General features: G+C 42.4%; 1 protein-coding gene and 1 long non-coding RNA gene across 7 annotated transcripts in view; one reads left to right on the top strand and one right to left on the bottom strand.

Moving 5' to 3' along the window:
* The window catches only part of DNER (delta/notch like EGF repeat containing), a 312,868-nt gene that overhangs the window by 240,866 nt on the left and 46,936 nt on the right, over positions 1-25,066 (top strand). The window contains exon 8 of the mRNA XM_025463331.3: positions 7,886-8,110. Coding sequence (XP_025319116.1) covers positions 7,886-8,110 — 225 coding nt within the window. The remainder of the gene's footprint in view (positions 1-7,885; positions 8,111-25,066) is intronic.
* LOC112669858 (uncharacterized) overlaps positions 1-25,066 on the bottom strand; it is a 59,485-nt gene that overhangs the window by 33,929 nt on the left and 490 nt on the right. For 2 of the 6 annotated variants that reach the window (XR_007405859.1, XR_003142609.3), the window contains exon 1: positions 10,577-10,738. This is a non-coding gene — a long non-coding RNA (uncharacterized LOC112669858). Of the gene's footprint in view, positions 1-10,576; positions 10,746-15,704; positions 16,020-20,912; positions 21,098-25,066 lie in introns of those variants that run through there. The other 4 variants (XR_007405860.1, XR_007405858.1, XR_003142610.3 and 1 more) reach the window with 4 other exon arrangements.

Raw genomic sequence — 25,066 nt, 5'->3', positions numbered from 1 at the left:
TGCACTCTCTCTCTCTCTCTCTCTCTCAAATAAATAAAATAAAATTAAAAAGTCAGCTAGGGTAAGTCCTCCAAGTTTGTCTTTTTTTCCCTTTTTCAATATTGTTTTCGGTTTTCTGGGTTCCTGGCATGTTGATACGAATTAGAGTCACTTTGTCAATTTGTACAAAGAAAATGGTTTCCTTTGGTTTATTCTCTATCTTAGAGGAAACTACCTGTTATTTCACCATTAAATGTGAAGTTCCCTGCAAGTTTTTTGTTTATGCCCTGTCTGATGGAGGGCATAATGGCCTCTGTTTTAGTAATTAATAGACATTGATTTTTGTCAAATGATTTTCTCACCTGTATCGAAATGGCTGACTTCTTTCATGTGCATGTTGTAAGGAATTTGTGTTATGAGTCTTTGGGTATTGTTTTGTAGTAATATTAATTAGGTCAAGATGGTTCAATAGTGTTTGGAAATATTGTGGACATGAGCTCATTCTGTCACTTGAGTCTATCAGGTAATAAGAAAGAGGTCCTTCTCTGATGGGGTTGGTTTTTCCCTCTGGCAGTTTGTGTGTGTGTGTGTGTGTGTGTGTGTGTGTGTGTGTGTGTGTATTTCGAAGTTCTTTTATTAGGTGTCTGTACATTTAGGGTTGTTATATCTTCCTGATGGATTGCCCACATTTTCGTGTTAAATGATCCTCCTTACCTCTGATAATGCTCCTGGTCTTAAAGTCCACCTTTTCTGATATAGTATCATCACGCTAGCTTGCTTGCTTGCTTTTTAAAAGATTTTATTTATTTATTTGACAGAGAAAGAGAGCACAAGCAGGGGGAGCAGCAGGCAGAGGCAGAGGGAGAGGGAGAAGCAGGCTCCCTATGGGGCAGGGAGCCCAATGTGGGACTCGATCCCAGGCCCTTGGGATCATGACCTGAGCTGGAGGTAGACACTTAACCAACTGAGCTACCCAGGAGCCCTACACTAGCTTTCTTAACACTATTTTTTCCATATCTTCTCTCATCTTTTCACATCAATCTTTATTTATTTATTTATTTAATTTTATTTTTTATTTTTATTTAAAATGGGTTTCTCTTAGAGCACGTGTAATTCGGTCCTGCTTTTTTGTTCAGTCTGACAATCTCTGCATTGTTAGTTATTTATATTCAATGCAGTTATTGAGAGCACTGGATGCTGTTCGTTTTCTGTTCATCCTCTATGTTCTTTGTTTTATTCTTCCTTTCCTTCCTTCTTTTGGGAAAATCAAAAATTCAGAAAAATTTTTTTCTCTTCAGTTGGCTTTTTAGCGATATCTTTGTTTTCTCTCATTGTTTTGGTTCTTAATTTTTTTGTTTTTATTTAATGGTTGCTCTGAGTACTATAGTATCTAATGATAGTATAATTCTATCAACCCCCCCATTATTTATTCTGTTGTTGTCACATATTTTCATTCTAAGTGTGTTATAACATCATTATTCAATGTTGTTAATTTTTCTTTAAGTAGCGAGTTGTTTAAGGGGTGTCTGGTTAGCTCAGTTGGTTGGGCATCTGAATCTTGATTTCGGCTCAGGTCATGAGCCTGGGGTCCTGAGATCAAGCCCTGCTTTGAGTTCTGAGCTCAGTGGGGAGTCTCTTTGGGATTCTCTCTCTGCTCCTTCTCCCTCCCCCGCTTGTGTGTATGCATGCACCTGCACACTCTAACTCTAAATAAATAAATAAAATCTTTAAATAGATCATTGTTTTTAAATAAAGAAAAGGAAAAAACAACTTATCCCCAAATGTATCACTTTCAGTGCTCTTCATTTCTTCCTATAAACTTGAGTTTTCATCTATATCCTCATTTCCATTCTCTCTAATAACATTCCTTAATGCTTTTGTAGTAAGGTGGATATGTTGGCAACAAATTCTCTGAGCTGTTCTCCATTAGAAAATGTCTTAATTTACCTTCATTATTTAAAGTTATTTTCCCTGGAAATAGAAGTTCTTGAAGATAGGTTTATTCTTTCAGTGCCTTAAGGAGGTAATTTTGTCTTTTGCCTTCATAGATCCTAATGAAAAGTTGCCTGTAATTCTTTTCATTGTTCAATGTATGTATTTTGACTTTTTTCTTCTGGATACTTTTAATATTTTTTCTAATTTTTGGTATTCAGAATTTTGACTATGATGTACTTGTTCATTTTCTTTGAATTTATCCTTCCTGGATTACACTGAGCATTATTGTGTTTGGATTATTTTCTGCCAAATTGGGAAAAAACTCAGCCCTCATCACTATGGTTCAGACAGTAGAATGAATGAAGGGATAAAATAAAACAGGGCAAAGGGTGCATGCCAACTCTTTTTTAAGGAAGCTTCTCAGAAGCAACCTCAAGAGATTTCCATTTATATCCCATGATCCAGAATGTAGTTGTAGGTTTACATCTAGCTATAAAGGAGACTTGCACATGTAGCCATTATTCTGTGTAGCTAGGTGACCAGATGTCCTACTGCAGTGAAAACAGAGGAGAGAGAGATCAGAGATGACAAACCCTTTCTGCTACACATGGCCAGCAAGGGACAGAACTCTGACAGATCCTGGATTACCTGTTTTCACATTCTTGGCGCTTCTACTATGCCCCAAACGTCAAGTGTTGTGGCAAAAAGTACTGGTTAGAAGCCTGAAATTGGGAGTCAGACTGCCTGTGTTCAAACTCCACCCCTGCCATGTACTAGCTCTGTAATCTTGGGCAAGTGACTTGATCTTTCTGAGCCTCTGTTTACCCATCTGAAAAGGAAATACTAGTACTTAGCTCATAGAACTGACACTAGGGTTAAATGAGTTAATATAACCAGAACACTTGGAACAATGCTTGGCATGGACAAGTGTTTGCCATTAACAGACACTGCTGTTTTTTTCAGCTGTGTAGAAATGCTGCCAGAGATGCCTGCCTATCACCTCTTCCCACCACTGTTTGCTCTAGGACCCCAACTCCATTTGTCAGCCTCACTGGATGGCCCAATAAAAGGGCATGGGTTTGGAGAAGAGTGTGTGGGCACCACCTGATTCTGAAACACTCCCTCTTAGATATATCCAGGGACTCTGCCATGAAGGATCCACGCACACGTGAAATTTGATTATGTTCCAGAGATTGGCTGATAAGCCAACCTTTCTCCCGTTGCCATAACCCCTAACTCTGGGTGTACAGGAAACCTGGAATTTCCCCAGAACCACTGCTTAAAGGAAGGAGAATCCAACATTTATTGAGCACCAGCTGCCTTCTTGTTTGATCCTACATGGCAGACATTGTCCTAATTTTGCATGCAAGAAAATTAAAGCACAAAAGGATTAAGTACTTTGCCGAAGGTCACACAGCTAGTAAGAAGATCCAAACTTTGGTTTTTCTGGCTCTGCCTTCTTTGTGTTATAAAACTTTGTCCCTTTCTCTCTTTGGAAGGTCATTTAAAAGGTGGCTACAGGTGGTGTGAGTCCTTTAGAAGGATGTCACATTAATAAGATAACAATTGCTTGGGTAATGGAAATAGAATTTGCTGGTCAAAACAAGTCTTAGCTTGGGCTTCTATGACAGAATGCCATAGATGGTTGGCTTAATTTATTTCCCACAGGAATGGAGGCTGAGAAATCTGAGATCAGGGTGCCATCACCATCGGGTACTTGCCTCAAGGGTTAGCATCCACACCTATGAATTTGATTCCCATCCATATGTGTTTGACCCCCAGTCTGTGTCCTCTACTTCATACCTCTTTCCTGAACACTAGATATGCAGAGTTAACTGACTCCTAAACAACCACAAAAACACCTCAACTCAGGGCACCTGGGTGGCTTAGTCAGCTAAGCATATGCCTTTGGCTCTAGTCATGATCTCAGGGTCATGGGATCGAGCCCCATGTCGGGCTCCCTGCTCAGTGAGGAGTTGTCTTCTCCCTCTTCTGCTCTTCCCCACTACCTGTGCTCTCTCTCCTTCTCTCTCTCAAACAAATAAAATCTTTATAAAAAATAAAAAAAATAAAAAATAAAAATAAATAAATAAATAAATAAATAAATAAATAAATAAATAAATAAATAAATAAAAGTACCTCAAGTCAACATGCACAAAGCCGAGCTCATCATTCTTCGCTGGGAATCTCCTTCTCTGTTTACCATTGCAGTTGGTAACAAAACCATCCACACTGTACCCCAGTCTGGAAAACCACAATAATAGCTGCTTCTTACCGAACACTTGTTATTTGCCAGTCACTGTGCCAAATAGTTTGCAGAGGTTTTCATTTAAGTTTTGTAAAAACCATATGTTGTCAGCATCATCATGCCCATTCTATGAATGCAGAGACGTAAGGTCAAGATGATTAAGGACTTGCCCAAGGACTCACAGTTACTCATGGGCAGACATGGTGTTCAAGCCCAGTTCCCTTTGGCTCCCAAGCCTGTGCCTCACACTAAGTCACACAGAGAAGGTATGTCCAGGGCCCACAGACATGTTTTATTTCCCAGAGAAATGACTCGTCAACATTTTAAAAGAGGAGGGGTTCAAACAAGAATCTAGGTTTCAGATATTTCTTGAAAATTCAGAAGAGCTGGCAACAGGCTCTGCCTTCTAGGTGGCAGCAGTTGGCTGCAGGTGAGTAGCAGCACCCCCTTTGGAAGGCACTCCGAGGGCATGCATTCTCCAGTTGGCACAGTCCCTGCCACACCCTGCTGTCTTACGACCGGCCCACTTCTGTCGTCAACACTGCCTGCCTGACTCCTGCTGGCATTTGAGTTTAAGGCTTCTGTTACCTTGTGTCCCTAGGGTCCCCCCTCCCTTTCATTCTTCCGCCGTCTCATTGGTCCCTGAACGGATAGTGTCATTTGTGAAATCATTTACCGTCCGTCTCACATTCTTCATCCCGAGTGCCACAAATTGTTCCTCATCACCTCTCACCCCAATTATGCTAGTCAACACCTGGTTTCCAGTTTCCGGTCTTGATTGCCACTAATTCACTCTCCACACTGCTTGCAATTAGGAATATCAAAAACACACGAATAGATGATGTCCCGTGGCTTCAGAATGAGATGCAGACTCGTTACTGAGGCGTACAAGACTGTTCTCCATCTGGCCTCTGACCAGGGCCCTCACTTATGTTCACTTTTCACCCTACCCTTGACCTTCTTGAAATAGTGGCTCTCCCCAGGCATGACCCTTCACATCTCCTTGCCTATTTACTCATCTTTCTCTCCACTTGGAATATTCTATGTGTTTTATGTGAATATTTGTCATGGAGTCTATCAACATGGATCTAGAGTGATTGCCATTCTAAAATTTGTATTTGTTTACAAATTTGACTTGATTGATGAATCTCCTCTTTCTTTTTCTACCCAGATACAAACCAGATAGAAACATGAGTTCTGCTTGTGTTTATACATCTTAACACCTCTAGTGGCCCAACACTGACTTCTCTTCTGTGCAGCATTGTAGAGTATTAAGAGCTTGGGCTTTGCATTGAGCTCTGCCGTCTACTAGCTACGTACACTTCAACAGGCTACTTGATGTTTCTGTGTCACCACTGTCTCCTCTGTTAAGTAGAACTACTAAGTGTTCTTTCACCATACAATTACAGGGAAATAATGCAAATTACAGGGAAATAATAAGGCTTAGAATCACCTGGTGCACATCAGCCCCCCGGAGATGTCCACTATTGTTGTTATTCTTACCATTTTTATTTAATTCATTTATTCAGCATTGGAACAGGAGCTCTTTCAGGCATTTTGCTACGTATCTTTTTAGAAATCACAATGACTTTCTGAAGAAAATAATTTCAGCTGTTTTCTGGATGAGGCAGCAGATTAGAGAGGTGGGGGCTTGCTTTGGTCGGTGTTTGTCCTATGGTGATAAGTATTGAAGTATCTCCTTTTCAGTTGAAGTAAAATGGGACACATCTCGTGAAAGATGGAATTATATTTCACTCTAGGCTGTGAAGGGACTCTTTGGAGAATTCAAGTGTTATTAAAACTGATGTGAGACATTTTTAGTACGATTTCTAACATTTAAACACTACCAGGAACTTTATAAAATGTTGAATAGGATTGGATTTTGAAAAAGTTTTCTATTTCTGTATGGAAAAATACCAAGTTGATTATGCCAATTTATGAGGGATGCTTCAGATAATGAAGTCTGGGAGCTATTTTTGTTTGTTTTATATATTCACTGTGTCCTTAACAGTAACAACAGAGATTGCCAATATTGCCAGGAGTTCTATGTGAAGATGGGTAAATACAAACTTAAATGTAGGCAAAAAGGGGCGCCTGAGTGGCTCAGTCACTTAATCATCTACCTTCAGCTCAGGTCATGATCCCAGGGTCCTGGGATCGAATCCCCCATCAGGCTCCCTGCTCAGCAGGGAGTCTGCTTCTCTCTCTGCTTATGCTCCCCTCACCCTACCCAGTTCGAGTTGTTATGCTCTCTCTCTGTCTCTCTCTCAAATAAATAAATAGAATCTTTAAAAAAAATGTAGACAAGAAAAGTGGAAGAGAATATTGGAATAAAAACTGTCTATTAGTAAAATTATTTAACTTTGTTTCTAACCATCTTCAATTAATTTTCAAGCTGCTCTTACACTGTGAAAAGAATAGGTTTTACTAAAGCATTTGAAGTCCCTACATGGATACACAAACCTATAGGCCATTCAAGGTCAGTCCCTCTTCCTACTCAGCCTCAGGCAAGCACCAATCTATTTTCTATATCTATAGATTTGCTTTTTCTGGACATTTCTTTCCTTTCTTTTTCTTTCTTTCTTTCTTTCTTTCTTTCTTTCTTTCTTTCTTTCTTTCTTTCTTTCTTTCTTTCTTCCTTCCTTCCTTCCTTCCTTCCTTCCTTCCTTCCTTCCTTCCTTCCTTCCTTTCTTTCTTTCTTTCTTTCTTCTTTCTTTCTTTCTTCTTTCTTTCTTTCTTGATTATTTATTTATTTATTTATTTATTTATTTATTTATTTATTTGACAGAGAGAGAGAGAGAGACAGTGTGTGCACGCATGCACAGGCAGAGAGAGAGAAGAAGCAGCCTCCCCACTGAGCAGGGAGCCTGATGCGGGGCTTGACCCCAGGACTGTGGGATCATGACCTGAGCCGAACGCAGACACTTAACTGACTGAGCCACCCAGGTGCCCCTGGACATTTCTTATAAGTGGACTCACATAATATGTGTTGGTTTTCAACTGCTTTCTTTCAGCTAACATTATTTTTCAAGATGTATCTACATTGTAGCACGAGTCAGAACTTAGCTTCCCTTTTATTGCTGAATAGTATTCCATTATATGAACACACCATAGTTCATTCATTATAGTAACCACCTTAAAAAATATATATTCAAGCAACTGCTAAGAGTGGCTGCTTCTAGAGAGAAGAATGGGGTGTAAGGGATACGGGTGGGAGATTTTGTCATTGTTTCCTATTTATATGGGATTTATTTTTTAAATTCAGGATTATATATCTTTCAAAGCAAAGGTAAGGAATACCTTCCCCCCCCCCAGCAATGTGTATAAAATAAGAGGACAGAGCCCTCCACTGACCCCAATCCCACCTTCCTGGTAATCACCATTATTTTTGGCATCTTTCTAGACTACATACACACATGCACATGCACCTGTATACCTATAAATATATTCTGGTCCTTGGATGTCTGTCCATCTAAGTAGATCTATATCTTACATTGCAGCAGATTGGAAGCACAGAGCTTCATATTTTAACCCCCGGGTCCCAAAGCTAAGAAGACCTGCCTTACCCATATCGTTGGGTTGTCACTACCTGGAAACTGTTCGGTGAATTGATCGCTTCACCATGGGGAACATTTAAGAACTATGGACCCGGTTTATTAGCAAGACATGTGAACACGGTTTAATTGCTTTTTCACCCATCCCCCTGTCTGTGTTTTTGGGCAGGATACTTCGGCTCGGCCTGCGAAGAAAAGGTGGACCCGTGCGCCTCATCCCCGTGCCAGAACAACGGCACCTGCCACGCGGACGGTGTGCACTTCAGCTGCCGCTGCAGCGCAGGTTTCACGGGGCCGGCGTGTGCCCAGCTGGTGGACTTCTGCGCGCTCAGCCCCTGCGCCCATGGCACCTGCCGCAGCGTGGGCACCAGCTACAAATGCCTCTGTGATCCAGGTTGGTACCATCGTGGAATGCAAATCCTTGCTCCACCCCCACCCCCACCCCCATCTTATAACTTCTCTTTTGCATCCAAGCAGATGTTTGCTCCTGGAATGCATTCACTTGTCCATGTAAGTGCACACCACTCATGCATGACCCACTTTGTCTTTAGACTGACTCGTGGCTGGGGTTTGAAAACACCCTTATGCCCCCCTTCATGAGCAGTTGACCGTCATTGTGAAAAAATAAGAAAAATGCAAGTAAGCAAAATAAGAAAATGAAAAACAGGCTTCATCTCCTAACAGCTTAATTGTTTTTTAACGATTTACTGGAGGTCATTTCAGAGCTCTTACTGGATTGCGTATCTTTTAATACCGTGTTGGTAGGTTAATGGAGTATGTTTTTCCATTTATTGGGCATAAAAAGCAAGACGCAATCCATTTTGAATTTTCTCATCTATTGAAATTCTTGCTCTGTGCACAGTGTGTTATAGGACCTGTGACTCCCTCCGCAAATGTTCAGAAGTTCCGGCATTCACTTTCCAAAGATCATCTGCATTTTACTGATTTCTTTTTTAATTGTGTAAATTGTGGGACTCAGAGACAAGAGGGATTCCTAGTCAAAATCTGTGTCTGCACAACCTACCTCTGTGGTCCTAAAAAAGAAGCACACAGGTGGCTCTTTCTGGTGTCTTCTGTTCTGCCGGTGTCTCCATAGGTGTCTCCATACTCAGGCAAGCTAGGTCTTCAGAATACTTTGAAATGCGAATCCTCCTCCACATGTGCCTGACCCATCAGTGTGGAGGCCTGTTCCCTGGTTTTGCTTGAATCCCAATTCTGCTCGCTCAGTGCCTTCCCCTGTCACCCAGTGTCACCTGCAAACTTCTCCTTCTGGGCCAAATATGATTTCCTCTCTCTGAATTCCAACAGTCACTGTTGAGATCACTTGCCTGGGCTTTAAAACATTATATTAATTGTCTTTCTCCTCACTGGGGGGTAGGAGGAAGTATATTTTATCAGTGACCTTTGTGTAACCATGATGGCCCAAAACCAGCATTCAGTGAGCATGGATCTTTCTAGATTTTGAGCTTCACATCTCTGGTTCTTTCAGTGCCCCCTTGTGCAAGGTAGATAGTGTTGAGCCACATTTATGAATTACATCATACTTGCTTCAGTCGTGTCCCTGTGGCCACATGCCCAGCAGGGGACTGAATGCAGATGCCAGCCTGGGTGCTGTGGTTCCACTGCCCAGAACTTTCAAGGGACATATCTCATACTCATGAATCAATGAAGGAGTTAGGAAATGCAACTAAGCATTGAGGGGTATTGAAGAATCTTTTCATGTAGACTCTTAATTCTCTGGTTTTCTAAGCAATCATGGGATTGACATTTATATGATGACATTATATATATATGTATGATATATATAATGATGACATATATATAACAGACAAAGAAATATATATATGGAGGGGTGCTGGGTGGCTCAGTTAGTTTAGCTTCTGACTCTTGATTTCAGCTCAGGTCATGATCTCAGGGTCATGAGATTGAGCCCCCATGTCAGGCCCTGAGCTCAGCACAGAGTCTGCTTGTCTCTCTCCCTTTGCCCCTCCCCCTGCTCATGTTCTCACTTGCTCTCTTTCTGAATTAAATAAATAAAATCCAAAAAATAAAAGAAATATATATGAAGGGAGAAAGAGAGAAATTTTGGAAGAGATTGATTTTAAGGAATTGGCTCATGTAATTGTGAGAACTGGCCAGTTCTCAATCTATGGTGCAAGATGGCAGCCTGGAAACTCAGGGAGGGTTTCTGAGTTACAGTTTTGAGCCTGAATTCTTTCTTAAGAAATCTCAACATTTGCCTTTGATTGGATGAGGCCCACCCACATTTTGGAGGCTAACTAATGGGATGCCTGGGTGGCTCAGCAGTTGAGCATCTGCCTTCAGCTCAGGGCATGATCCTGGGGTCCTGGGATCCAGTCCCCCATTAGGCTCTCTGCAGGGAGCCTGCAGTGTGGCCCAACCCACATCACTTTACTCAAAGTCTACTGCTTTAACAATTAATCTCATCTAAAAAGTACCTTCACAGCAACATGTAGACTAGAATTTGACAAAATATTTGGGTGCCATGGCTTAGCCAAGTTGACACATGAAATTAACTATCACAGTAACATTTTTGGGTTTCCCATTAAACCTTGAGGTGAAGAAGTTTCTACACCTCTCTATGCCACGAGATACTTTCCTGTGCTTACATCCATACTCCCCTGTCAGAGCCATGGTGGAAATGGGAATGGCTTCCCCACTGGAGGGCCAGTTTTCTTCCATGCACATGGCAGTGTGTGTGTCATGGAGCTGGATGTGCTAAGGACATGGTACCCTTGCCTGTTGGGAATGCAGAGCACTGAGACCACTGTGTTTGCAAATGCAACAAGCTCTACAGTTGTGCTGGGGAGAACGCAGTCTCACTCATATCATGACTCACAAGTACACTGCTCCCCACGCTCTGCACATCATAGTAACGCATGGCATGATTCCCCTCGGCAGCCATTGGAAGCAAAATCGTGCTGTCAGGAACTTCCACCATACTCTGTTACTAGACTCCTGAGAGTTGTGCTTCCTCCAGTGAAGCCCCACTGAAAGAAAAATCCAATATCACAAAGACCAGAAGGGAGCTTCGTTTTCTCTTCCTCTTCTCAGATTTCCTTTCTTAATCATATTAACTTTTTCTTTCTATTTAGTTGGCTTATTTTATCTTTATTTATTTTTGAAAGAGTTTCTTTATTTATTCATGAGAGAGAGAGAGAGAGAGAGGCAGAGACAGAGGGAAAGGGAGAGGGAGAAGCAGGCTCCCTGCAGAGAGCCTAATGGGGGACTGGATCCCAGGACCCCCGGATCATGCCCTGAGCTGAAGGCAGACGTTCAACTGCTGAGCCACCCAGGCATCCCATTAGTTAGCTTATTTTTAAAACTTTAAATGGAACGTAGTTATTGAAGGTAAATGTTACTTTGTGTGCTTACTGTTATTAAAATGTTTAATACTATGAAGTAGAGTTCATCAATATGTTAGAGCAGGCTTATATGAGTCCTAAATAGAAAATATATTTCCTACTCTTCATCTTTCCACACTGGGAGGTGAGATCCTATCTGTGAGATCCCCTCCCATTGACTGTCTCCATACGAAAGTTACAGGAGGACTTCTCTGGACCTCAGTTTTTATTTTTATGAATAACATCTTAGGTGTTCATCAGTTCAACAGCAGTTGATGTCACGGCCTAGATGGGGACAAGTTGCTGACCGTGGTCTGCTGTGTGTGACAAGCACGTGGCACGTTTCCTGGCATGGAGTAATAAGAGCTATTCCCCTTTCTTTCCATCCGTGGACATTCCAGCATTTCTTCTTAAGCTGCAGAAGGGTTGACTATCTCTGTTTAAATATTATTCTCTCCTCCTGCTGGTCTCTACTCCACCTTCATTCCTGGCCAGTTGGAGCATTTAGCTTGGTAATAGCCAATGTCCAGTCACTATGTGGCCTTGAAAAACCTGAAGAAACATGTTCTCCCTTCCATGATTCCTTCATTTATTAGGTGGCCTCCCCGGGGTAGAGCCTTGGAGTATTGTCAGAGTTCTCTCCTCGAACTTGGGAGATAAAATTGCTTGCAGAGGGGTTCAACCTTCCCCAGATCATTAGGTGACATTGTGTGAAGTAAAAAAGGCATCTTAACATCTGGCAAGAATTTACATTTTAAGAGGTGAAAATGACAATTCTCTGAATGTGAAATTTTTGGTCTTAATCTTTTGGAGCATGTAATTGCTTTACCACTAGTTTGCATAATAGAAGAATCTCATGAGAATAGGTGAAATTGGGTGTCTTGCTGAAAAGCGGCAAGCCTGATCATCTTTATAGAGAGCAAACTGATCCCGTTTTGTAAAATGACAGCAGATTGAAATCATGTCAGGTTGATAATTAGTTCCCATCTGACAAAATGCCATTTGGATGACTGCAAATCAGATTTGCCAGGTGCTTTATTTTCAAACCTCATTTTTAGCTTATCAGGCTAGGGATTTCTGATGGGATTTTAATATTAAATAATAAAATGTCAGCACTGAGTAATCACTGAAATATTATCTTTTGGTGACAGTGTTAAGTGATAGGCCACAAATACTCCAAAAAAAAAATTGCAAATTGAAATCTCCCCAAGACTCAAGAAAGGGAGAACTTGGAGCCCTGCAAGCCTTGGAGGAAGGAAGTGCCACAGTGCGGGGAGCTGGCCGGGAGCGTGCCATTGTCCTCGCAGGTGGGAGCCATGGTGTTTCAGGGACTCTCAGTACAATGGTGGCATCTGTAGATGCCATTTGGACGATAACCAATACTGGAAGGAATCCCTGATTGGAGACAGTTTGCCTGAGTTCACCGGTCTTGGCCCCTGCTTAATGCAATTGAGTCATTACTCTGACTTTGCTTGTTGAATTGAATTAACCGTGCCATTGTAGAATGTGCCTTAAGTTCCTATTTAAAGAATTTAAATCTTAAAAAGAAAAAAAAAAAAAAGGGCAGCCCGGGTGGCTCAGCGGTTTAGTGCTGCCTTCAGCCCAGGGCCTGATCCTGGAGACCCGGGATCGAGTCCTGTGTCAGGCTCCCTGAGTAGAGCCTGCTTCTCCCTCTGCCTGTGTCTCTGCCTCTCTCTCTCTCTCTTTCTCTCTCTGTCTGTCTCTCATGACTAAATAAATAAAATCTTTAAAAAAAAGAATTTAAAATATAAGGCATTAGAGGATTTTTACATGGATATGCACAGATCAGTTTTTTGTCTTTGGGAGTCACCTTAGATGCTCATTGATTGTCACTGACTAGATAGACATGGGGCAAGTTGTCAGTCATACATCTCTGCTGATTCTTCTCAACGTTGGATCGGTAACTCATTTAGATCATCCAGACTATGAAAGAGAGAAAGTTTACTTTTTCCAAATAAATTTTTTTTTTTTTTTTTTTTTTAAGGAAACTATGAAAGGGGATCCCTGGGTGGCTCAGTGGTTTGGCGCCTGCCTTTGGCCCAGGGCGCAGTCTTGGAGTCCCGGGATCAAGTCCCACGTTGGGCTCCTGGCATGGAGCCTGCTTCTCCCTCTGCCTGTGTCTCTGCCTCTCTCTCTATGTCTATCATGAATAAATAAATAAAATCTTTTTTTTTTTAAAAAAAGGAAACTATAGGAACTTCAGATATTGCTTTTTCTGCTTTTTACATATAAGGCCTTATGTGTGGGCTGCATCTCTGGTCTCTGTGGCCTGAAAGGCCACTGGCATTGTTTCCTTCAGACTCAGACTTGGCAATGCCAACACTCTGATAGTGTCTTCTGGAAACATAATCTAAGATAAGACTTACTGCTTAGTATTTTAGTAGCAATTCAACAGCCATAAAGAAAAAAAGCACACTTACAAGGTATGAAGACATTTTGGCTTGCTAATAAATGCTTAATTGCATTTAGATTCTTGGATAAGCGCAGTGGACAACTTTCATCTTTCATGAACCAGAAAACTTTATTAGGTTCACTAAGATGGAGACAATTCTTGTGTTTGATAAGCTCTAAGGGGTTCCGGGTCTACATATCACAGTATTCCTAAGAATTATAGATTGCATAAAATATATTATATCTCCTTTCCCCACATTCAAACCTGTTAACCATGCCCAACTTTTGTTCTATTTCAAATCCTAATATCTGCCCTCACCATTGGGATCCCAAGTAACATCCTGTCTACCTAGCTAACAGCTATAGTAACTCTTCATAATCTGTGCTGTACCTAAGGAAAAAATTTCGATCTCTACATTGACATCATGATGGCAGTAAGAGCTGAGAAAGACAAGAGCAAATACTGATATGTGGGAGCTCGTTGGAGGCGTTAGGAACTGGTCCGATGCTCACAGCTGGGCCACTCTATCTCTTGCTGGACATGGGGATATGAACAATCCCACAGGAAGTGACATCAGACATGGTCACTCATAGGCCATAATAAAGCAAGACAGACAAGACCATTTAAGAATTCTAAGTACAGACAAAAACAAGATCACCCTGCAACCCACAAAATACCACCCTGCAACCCACAAAATTCCCCTTCTCTCACAAATAAATTGAGGGCAGCTGCTTCTTTACCAGTTACAGCCTTGTAGCTAGCTTGTCCTTGGTGTAGACACGATTTATTGAGATACTCATGTATAGAATGGCTCCTGCTTTCTGACACCCACTCTACAGTGGACCCTCCCCAGATAATCCAGTTGGAGTTCATATCCTGTAAGTAGTACCAAACCCCCTTTTACTGAGACACCCATGGTTCCCATGACATGTGTTCTCCTTGCTGCAATGAGGGATAAACCTGACAGGTGGATCCCCGGTAGCCCTCAGTTGGAGAGCATTGCCTGGATTTAACTGAAATGCTCAAAATATGGAAAGCTCAGTCGGTTGAAATTTTTAATTAACAAGAGCTCAGAATTTCCAGCTCATTGGACAGGGAAGTATTGCGGATTTATATGTGGGGGAAGGATACTTTGGAACAAAAGGTGAAGGTGGGAGGAGGAGAAGGTGGGACGTGTGAAGAACAGTAGGTGTAGTTGGCTGCAGGACGAGATGCACGGGGCCCAGTAATGAGCAGCAAAACTTTAATGCTCACTGGGGCACGCTGGAGAGAATCTAGATGCTGAGTTTACAAAATGAAGGCTTGGGGGATATTTTGCATCATATGGGAACTGATCTGTGTTTTAGGCAGATTATCCCAATAGAACTGGGGGATTTCTAGGGAGAATGAGTGATTCTAGGAAGAAGGGGGGAAGAAAGATGATTCTGGTAGGATGACAGATTATCACATATTACGGATAGCTAGAATTACAGTCAAGAAGAGATGATAAGAGCAGATGAGTTAGGAAGCTCAGGCGAGTGGAAGTGAGGGTTTGAAACTGTGGCAGTGGGAATGAAAGGTTGGACCCTTAAGATCTATTCAACAGGGGGAATCATCAAAGTTTGGTTGTCAGCCGAATGCAGTGGAGAAAGCTCAGAATGCAGACAGAGGTACCCCACCAGCTTCAACCTGGGGAACTCAGAGAAACAGGAAAATGTGCAGAAGGAGCCTTTAGCCTCCCACACCTCAGGACGCTGAGGAGTCTGCCCCAGTGGGGTCTACAGCTCCTAACATGGCCATACTTCATCTCCATTTTGTTTTGATTCTCATTTTGGGGGCATTCAGGGAGAATTAGTGATATTTGCCTTCTCTAGGCTAGTGACCTGAGGGAGTACTAGAAGGGGGAAAGGACACCAGTAATGAGTGAAGGGCACTTGCTGGTGCAGCATACGGAATTTTTATGAGATTCTTGATGCTAAAAATCTATCCACAAGGCTGCTTTTTTAACCTCACTTTAAATAGCTAATCCGTATGTATGAAAGTGTTGATGAACCGGCCTTTAATTATAGAGGCTTTCTCTTCCTTCAGCTCCCACCGCTCTGCTTAAAATTCAGGTAGTAGAGAGCTCATTTGTGGCTGAACCATTGTTGAAAAGGAAGAGAGTTACGTGCTGGCTGTAGATTTTAGAACAAATGTGTGAGGACAGCAGAAAGCATTTAACATCATCTTACCTGGAATGCAGGCTGGGAATGGCAACTGATGATAACTTGCGTCACTAAGCAGGGCGTTCTGAGGTTGGCTCTACATGAAGCCCTGCCAGCACAGAATTGCAGGAGCTCCTCGTGAAGTTCATGGCCATGGGGGTCAGGTGGGGATGTATTTGAAACTCTTTTGTAACGAAGCCATTGACTCTTGTTTTGTGGTTGGGAGTTAATGATGATCCCATCGCTGATGTTTTCCGGCTTGCCGAGAATTCTAGACATCAGGTCTCAGCTTTGTCACTGAACAGCTGTGCTGTTGGCCTCTGGCAGCCTTAGTTTCCTTTTCTACAAAATGGGGATAAAACCATAAAGCTCAAATGAGAAGATGCAGATAGTATTACACTTTGAAATCTATAAAACGAGGGCACCTGGGTGGCTCAGTGGTTGAGTGCCTTTGACTCAGGGTGTGATCCCGGGGTCTTGGGATCTATTCCCACATCGGGCTCCCCACTAGGATCCTGCTTCTTCTTCTGCCTATGTCTCTGCCTCTCTCTGTGTCTCTCATGAATAAATAAAATCTTAAAAAAAATCTATAAAACAATGAAGAAGTCGTGCAGAGGTCAGCTCTGCCTTTCCCTGGGGAAGATAGGTGAGGAATTAGTAAATCTGTGCCCAGATTCTTTTCATATGAGGTTCAAGTCTAGAGTGGGAGTAGAGGTGGGCTCCGTCTCCATGGCCATAGTGGGTACAGGTCCACCTTCTTACAGGATTAAGTGGTTGCTTGCAGCCTGAGCTCTCGGTGGCTTCAGTGATGACTATTAAAGTGCCCGGTGCTGGGCAGAGCTCTGTAAGTGGGATGGTGCTTGGATCCCACACAGGTCTTAAGTAGGAGGGGTAGGACCATTTTTGGGCCCAAGACCATGAGGTATATCTCATGTTATCTCTGTTATCTCAGGGTAAACCAGGACATGGGATCAAACTATGGTTTTGACTCACTAGTGATAAGTAAAGGACTGAAAAATGAAATATTTTTAGCAGATTTTCTAAGCAGTAGTCTTTTATAGCTACGCCAAATGAACACAGTAAATTGGGATTCATCAGGACATTGATTCAGCTGTATTGATCCAGGTAAGGCTCTCCATCCAGGCAGCTTTGCCTAAGTAGATCGCATCTGTGAGAAGAGAACTGCTGGCATCAGGGACTCTATGCCGGTCAGTCACCTGACAGATATTCTCTCTTACTTAACCCCAGGTTATAAAATTCCCATTTTTATTTTATTTATTAAAAAAATATTTTTTTTTATTTATTTGACAGAGGGGGAGAGAGAGAGAGAGAGAGAGAGAGAGAGAACAAGCAAGGGGAGCAGCAGCCAGAGGGAGAGGGAGAAGCATCTCTCCGCTGAGCAGGGAGCCAGATGTGGGGCTCAATCCCAGGACCCTGAGATCATGACCTAAGGTGAAAGCATATTCTTCACTGACTGAGCCACCCAGGTCCCCTAGAATTCCTATTTGTAAATTCAAGGATGGAGAAGTTTAACTGGGTTTGTCTAGCACTGAAGCTCTTGACCGATAGGTAGACTCTCAGCAGAAGCCTACCTGTGAACCTACGTGTGAACCCGGGCACTCACTTGTGTCTGAGCCAATCAGAGGCAGCAGCTTCCAGACTCCTCTTGTCTCTGCACAGCTGCTGACATGAGGCTTGGTTGTGGTCTAGCGAGTGGCTCCTGACCAATGGTTCCATGCTTCCCAGCACAGAGAAGCACAGTTCTGACTTGCAGAGAGATTGAGTTGCTCGTGGGTAGGTGGGCCCCTTCCCCTTGGGTGGCACTGGAGATTCAGCTCCATCGAAATTGCTGCCGAGGGCTTCCTGGGACTGAGACTCAGGACTGAATCTGCCCCCATGTCTGTGGCTTGTGCCTCTTTACAGAAACTGCTCCCCCGGGGCTCAAATGAGAAATACAGACATGGCCACATGACAGATGTGTCACTCTTCCGCTTAGGTAGTCTCTCTTGATTGGTGCTTCTCAATCCCTGGGGCCCTGATGCCTAGAAGCAATTTGACCTTTCTTCTTACCACCAGAACCTGAAAGTCTCCTGCATTGATTGTCATATGCCATAAAGGGTATGTCGTATACTGTTTCTTTCCACCTGGCTCTGGCAATGTCCCTGAAATATTCTTTCCTCTTCACAGTTGGCTTTTGTTTTTGTTTTTTTCTTCTTTGCCTGGTGACAGCTCAGATGTCCTGGCTTCTGGTGTCACTCCTCCCCACAGCAGTGGTTCAGTGGCAGTGCTCTGTTGTCAGCTGGGCTTCAGAACCCCAGGGGGGGAGCCCCTGTGACAAATGCTGTTGTAGGTCATGTCTGAGATATATGGTGACCCATGGCAGCCTGCATGCCCAGTCCCAAATAGGCAACCCAGAAGGAGACTTGTCTGCATGTTCTACTTTTTTCTCCTGGCCTTTTAGTCTTCACTGTGCTTTTAAATTCTTTATTGATTTGGATTTGTCTAAAAAATACCTGCGGACAATGCCCTGCATTTGTTGTGTTGGTTTTCTGTCACAGTCATTAATTTTCAATTTAAGGGCACATGGTGAAAGTTGCTGCATATGCTGAGTGCTTTTTATAAAATTGCTTCAGTTTTAATGAAGATTCAGAACTCATAGGTTTGCCCGCAGCAGAGCGATACATGACCTCTTTTTTCATCCCAGCACATTGTCAACGCAAAGCACTTGCTGATTTTGTGGAGCAGCTTGTCCTCTCCTGTGTCATCAGGTGCTTCCTTATGCAATGCCACAAGGGCTCCATTTAAAACCCCATTTAGCTTTATAGGAGTTGCCTAGAGAGATCGTTAGCTGTTTGGACTGAAGTCTTGATTTGTTGATGATGATCAGAATCATGTTTCATTTTTTTTTCAGTACCAGATGGTTTCTGATGATACGTATCAGAGTGAATGTCTGAGGTTTAATTCAAAAATATGTTTTTTAGACGGGATAAGCCCAACTAAAAGTGTGGACTAAGGTATATGTGTATGGTGGCCTGATTGTGGGACAACTCCCCTTCATCGATTATCCCCTAAAAATAGCTTTCCTAATAGTTTGTTGATGCCTAAAAGTTGTCTGTGGTTTTATCCCTTTCAGTTAGGCACTGTCTCTGGTAATTAAACCTCTGTCTCATTAGTTACTGCTGTATAACAAACCATTCCAAAATTTGGTGGCTTAATACAATCTTTTATTGCTTAGGATTCTGTGGTTGATGATTTGGGCAGGGCTTAGTTGGAGTGTCTCTTCTCTGCTTCATATGGTGTTAGGTGTGCTCACTTGTGCTTTTGTGGTCATCTAGCAAGTCATCTGGGGGTTGGCCAGTCTTGGATGACAGTCTTGGATGACATCATCCAGCAGACCAGTCCGGGCTTCTTCGCATGGCAGCTGGGTTCCAAAGGGAGCAAGGGAGGACAAGCCCAATGCACAAACCTTCTTTAAAGTCTCTTCCTCTGTTATGTTTGCTAATGTCTCATTGGCACAGGCATGTCATAGGGCTATAGATTCCTTTTCTCAATGGGAGGAGCTACAGAGAATTTATGGCCATTTTTTTAAATAATAACCATAATCATATGTGAGAAATGTGAATGAGTTTAATAAATATATAAATATATTTATTAAACTCATTCCTTAAATGGGTTTAAGGAGGATAGTTGAAAAATAAAAATGGTGTGCAGTTCCGATGGCTTGAGTGAAACATGAGGTCCCACTGAACTTGTCTACTCGAGAGTTAAGGAATGTCTAGGAGACAATTCGTTTCTTACTTCACAGTTTTTTCACAAGTGTATAGATTGAGCCTTTCTCTGCTTTATTTCAAGGATGTTTTATTTTCTACTTTCGATTATTTATATTCATATTCTACTAGGATCTACACTTTTGATTTTTCACTGCTTTTATAACGTCTTAAATGAATAAGTGCCCTATTTTTAGGCATCCTTAATGATCACTCAGTAGAAGCAATAGGAACACAACTCATGATTTGCTCAAATTAATTGAGTTCTGATTCCAGTTCAATTGCATTTAGAAATTTTCTTTGTAATCCAATTGCCTCAAGGTACAGTTCTGGTGGTTACTTTTCTCAATAAGTTTCTTTTTTTCCTCCCTTAATTAATAATTATTTTATGTGTGTCTACTTCATATTTTGAATTTCTGTGATAAAGTATAAGGGCTAACATACAAAATGTGTAGCCATTACATATTTTTCAAAAGTTTTTATTTAAATTCCAGTTAGCTAACATATAGTGTAATATTAGTTTCAGGTATACAATATAGTGATTCAACACTTCCATACGACACCTGGTGCTCATCACAAATGCATTCCTTAATTCACATCACCTATTCAACCCATCCCTCCACCCACCTCCCCATTGGTAACCATCAATTTGTTCTCTATAGTTAAGAATCTGTTTCTTGGTTTGCCTCTCTCTTATTTTCCTTTACTCCTTTGTTTCTTAAATTCCACATTCTGATTAGACATATATGATTCCCAGTCCTATAGGGAGAAGTAAATTTTTGCCACTTTTTTTTAAAGGATTTATTTATTCATGAGACAGAGAGAGAGAGAGAGATCGAGAAAGAGAGAAAGAGAGAGAGAGAGGCAGAGACACAGGCAGAGGGAGAAGCAGGCTCCATGCACTCCATGCAGGAAGCCTGATGTGGGACTCGATCCCGGGACTCCAGGATCAGGCCCTGGGCTGAAGGCAGACGCTTAACCATTGAGCCACCCAGGGATCCCCAATTTTTGCCACTTCTATAACCTAATTACCTTCCCTCATCGCCCCCCCCCCCCCGAATTTGGCATTTTATGTGAGTTTGGGATTCCTCTGCATTGCTTTCTTCCCTTAAGCGAATTGGAGAGGAGTATAGTTTCATTTAGTCTATGCATCTCTGGTTGGTAGGTCATCTGACCGATTTTAATGTTGGTTTATTTATATGCCTGTGACTGGTACATGTTCTGACTGTGTGTTTTGTGGGTTTTTTTTTTTTTTTTGATATGCTGAAGGGAAGCCAGAGATATAAAAAATATTACCGTGCCACATCTGGCACCTGCTATAGATAACTCCTATACTTCCTGCCCTTTTGAGAACCAGGGGTTGTGGGAGATGTTGTATGCTTTGTATAAGCTCAATGGCTCTCCGGCTTCACTGTGCCTTAGAATCACATTGAGGGCTTATTAAACCAGGGTTCTGGTCTCCACTCACAGTTTCTGAGTCAGTAGGTCTTGGTTGGAACCTGAGAACTTGCATCTCCAGGCAAGTTTCCAGGTGATACTGATACTGCTGGTCTTGGGATCACACGACAAGAACCACTGGTATAGCGTGATGAGCAGACACAAGCCCTTTCAAGGGCAAACACCTCCAAAGAATAGTTGGTGATAATCGAGTAAGTAAATTAAAATCAAATTTAAGCGACACCTTGTGAAAGAAGTTAAAAGGAATGAAGCATTAAAAAAAACTTTCCTGTACTTTTACCTTTAGAAATTCTTTTTTGTTCATATACATACTTGCAAGAAAATAATCATCTAAGATTTATTTTCTCTCCAAAGTAAAGTCATAGAAATTTAATCTGTGATTTCTTCCCAATGCTTCCCTGTTGGCCTGAGCGGGGCCCTTTGGGTCTGGGTGCATTCCATACTGAGCAACTTCTAGAAAGTGAGGGCTTTGAGCCTACTTTTTTCCCCCCCAAATCTCTTCATCATTCTCTTTATCACAAGCATCTACCACACCATTTTTATGGGTATTTGTAAACATGCTAGTCAGATGAGGTCATAGGATTATTTCATTAAAACATTTTGTTTATGAGGAGACACAAACCATGATGATCTTTAAAATGAAAATTGAAAATATGAGCTTGTCATTGTACTCAATCTTGGATCTTAGTGCTTTAATCATAGTGTTATAGGAATAATTTTAACGGTAGCTACATTTAGAAGATATCCTGGTGAGTTTTTGTAAGCTGTAAGGAAATAAAGCTTAACATTATTAGTAAAGGAAATATCTTTTCTTTACATATGTACATCCCCTTGTGCCCACATTTCCCTTTTGTAAAACATCGCTTCATTTTGCCTCTCCTTTGTTAAACTCCTGAGTAACATTTTTTTTCCTTAGTTCAGCTGGCTTAGATCGTAGGTAAAATCCACCCTCTAGTGGCCAAAAGCATCATGAAAAAAAGACATTTATAAAGACAAAGCTAAAAAAATGACAAAGAGGTGGATTTTTTTTTTCATGTGACTGGTTTGTGACCTAGTTCAGAAGGCAAATCCGAGAGAAGACTTCTAGAAACACTTAGACAACAGAGAAAAATCCCCAAGATGATGGACAGGTTCAAGCCTTGGTTTGGAAGTGCTTCTGTCTAGGTAGGCTCACTGTTGAGTTCTTGAGCATTGTCACAATCCAGCTACAATAAATTCTTTCATTTGTTCCTAAATGTTTTTGGAGGAAATGCTAACTATTTATAAGGCTGGAGCTCAGAATACTGGTGGTTTGCTTTTTTACTGTATATTTAAGACTTTTTATCCCTTCACACATGGATTAATGATGATTTACACTCTATTAATAAACCTAGAGATGTTATAAAATTTTTACCATCCCAAAAGGTTTTCTTTTTTTTTTTGTATGTCAAAAGATGCAATTATCCTTTTAAAAAGTTTTATTAGCAGTGCACCTTCTTATGATGGTTATTTCTTGTGTCTTAAAAGTCTTCTCTTCCGGGGACCTGGTGGCTCAGTGGTTGAGCATCTGCCTTTGGCTCAGGTCATAATCCTGGGATCCTGGGATCAAATCCCACATCAGGCTCCCTGCAGAGAGCCTGCTTCTCCCTCTGTCTGTGTCTCTGGGTCTCTCTTAAATAAACTTTTTAAAAAAGTCTTCTCTTCTAATAAGACTGGATCTTTTCCCTCCATATGCTCCTTCACTTAAAAATTACCCTTAATAAAGTCAGCCTTTTCTTAATGTTACCAGTTACCCTTCTGCCCCAACAGCTGTACACACAGCATGGGTATTGTTTCCCTCGGTAATCAGCAACATGATTGGAATTGTGATGATACAAGTAAAATGCCTATAAAAGCACCTGTGATATTTTCTCCTCGTGTTACATAGGTAATGTATTTTCAGTGTGGAAAATTAGAAAATTAGAACATGCACACTTAAAATATAAAAAAAGCATCCTTTAATTTCACTGCCTGACAAACACTGTCGATTTCTGGATACCTATTCCCAGGCATTTTTATTATTTGTCCAAATTAGACATTTGCAAAGAAAAGAACAACTGCTGTAATTATTTACGCACAGGTTATTTTACACTACGATTCCACCTTCCTAGCAAATTCAGTTCATTCCCTGGGATTGAGCATCTTCTATGTTCCCCAGCCTGTGTGCTCAGAAAGGGAGAGAACGGACACTTGCTAAAGAGAAAATACGGAATTTGGGATCAAAGTTTGAGCTGTGAGTCAAGGTTTTACTGCCCGGCAGGAAACCAGATCCAGCACAGAGGGGAGCCTCAGGGGATGAGGCTGGGGGAAGGCTAAGAGATAGGTTTTTAAAAAGCCAAATGTAAACAGACTCTGTTTCATATTAGAAAACCCTAGGTATTTGAGCATCTGAGCATGAAATCTGGGCTCATGAGTTGTGGGAGTGCAGAGCCATTTGAGCTTTTCCGGGAGGTGGCCTTTGCTGCCCACGGGAAGCAGAGGCTCAGGATGATGCTGCTGTAGGGCCTTTGTGGCACATTCGAGGTGGGCACCTATTTCAGATTTCTAGTACCTTCGCTGTCTTTTAAAATCAGGTTTGCGCTGTAGTCAGCAGGCCAGGGGGACGCGTGCCACATTTGTTATACATTAGGTATGTGTTACATGCCAGGCCTCGTGCTGGATGCTTTCCAGGTGTTGCCACTTCAGGTGAAATGTCAAGTGCGTGTCCTCCTGGGGGTGCGGCGGGGGCCCTCCTTTTATGATGATGCCACAAACGCCCATGAGTTACCTTGATGGAAGATGTCACATGCTGGCATCGAGCCAGTGGTAACTGGATGGCCCAGGGCTCACCAACTGGGTCACAAAAAGAGGCTAGTGGAAGGAAAGTGGTGTCAAGTCCATTTTATTTGAATAAAAGGTAACTTGAAAGGTGAGACTCCTACAGCAGCTCTTCACACAAATGTTCAAGTCACTGCCCCCTCCAACGCTGCACTATCTTGGTGGCTCTTGAAGACACTGTGGTCTAGTGCCTGGGGTCCTGTAGGTCAGTTGGTCATTTGGTCACTACACCAGGTGGCGATGTGGCTCCACAGGGGACCCACAATTTCCTTAGTAATTCCATCACATCTGCACCAGTTTCTCTTCCTCTCCATCTTCTTAGGTGTTCTATCTCTGTGCACCTTCTCCCTCCCCTTGATACTCTGGGTCCCTATCTTCCCCTTGAGCTCTCCCTCAGTGCCCCACTCCTCCTCCTCTTTCTGCTCTGCTCCTCTCTGCTTCCTCCCTCCCCCGACTTCTTGTGTCTTTTAACCCCAAACCTTTCTTTTTTTCAGCTACCGTGTAGTAGATCCCCTTAGTACCTAGCTCAGTCCTGGTCAGTCTGGTCAGAATTGGGCAGATTATCATTAAAATCAGGTGATGTTCTTTCTTCATATTGCTTCCGTTGCCCTGGGAGAAACTGTTCATGCCTGTTGTTCGATGAAGATCTACTTCTAGAAGGTGGTTTTGCTGGCTTTCCATCCCAATCCCTTCCCTACTCCAGCCCCACTGTGTGAATGAGATTCACTCGTATTGGAAGGTGCCTAAGACAGAAACTGGGCCCTGGCAGGGGGCCTGATAAATATCAGTTCCTTCATTCCTTCTGAAAGGCATCACAGCATCTCAGCATAGGACAAGCCAGGCTGCTGGGACCCACCTTCGTCCTTGCCCTTTCTCACCTTCCACGTCCTATTTCTTATGAATGTTGCTGTTTTACTTTTTATGTGGCTCTTGACAGTGACCCTCTAGCTGGTCCTGCCACCACCCTCATCCCAACCCTCTTTGCACTGGGGCGATCACCATACCTCAGAACTGATTCTTATTCTCCCCATGGTCTTTCCCCCATTCACTGAAAGAGTGATCTTTCTGAAAGACTCACCTGATTTTTCACCCCCTGTCCTCCCTCCATTGAAGGTATCACCTGGTCCGGCAGCTGCCTGCCTCTTGTTTGTTCTCTGCCCTCTGCTCCCAGGTACACCACAGCCCATTTCTAGAACAAGCCGCAGGAGGCTGGCTCCCCCTGACCGTGGGACTCCTGCACCCACTGCCTCTCCTGCCTTGAATTTCCCAGGGTGCCTCCCCACCTTGTTGGCACCTACCCACAACCCACCTGTCAGCTTCTTGTCCCTT

Source organism: Canis lupus, chromosome 25 (assembly GCF_003254725.2).
Source record: "Canis lupus dingo isolate Sandy chromosome 25, ASM325472v2, whole genome shotgun sequence".
Classification (NCBI taxonomy): Eukaryota; Metazoa; Chordata; class Mammalia; order Carnivora; family Canidae; genus Canis; species Canis lupus.
Note: the sequence above shows the minus strand (reverse complement) of the source record. Positions and strands in the feature narration are given on the sequence as shown.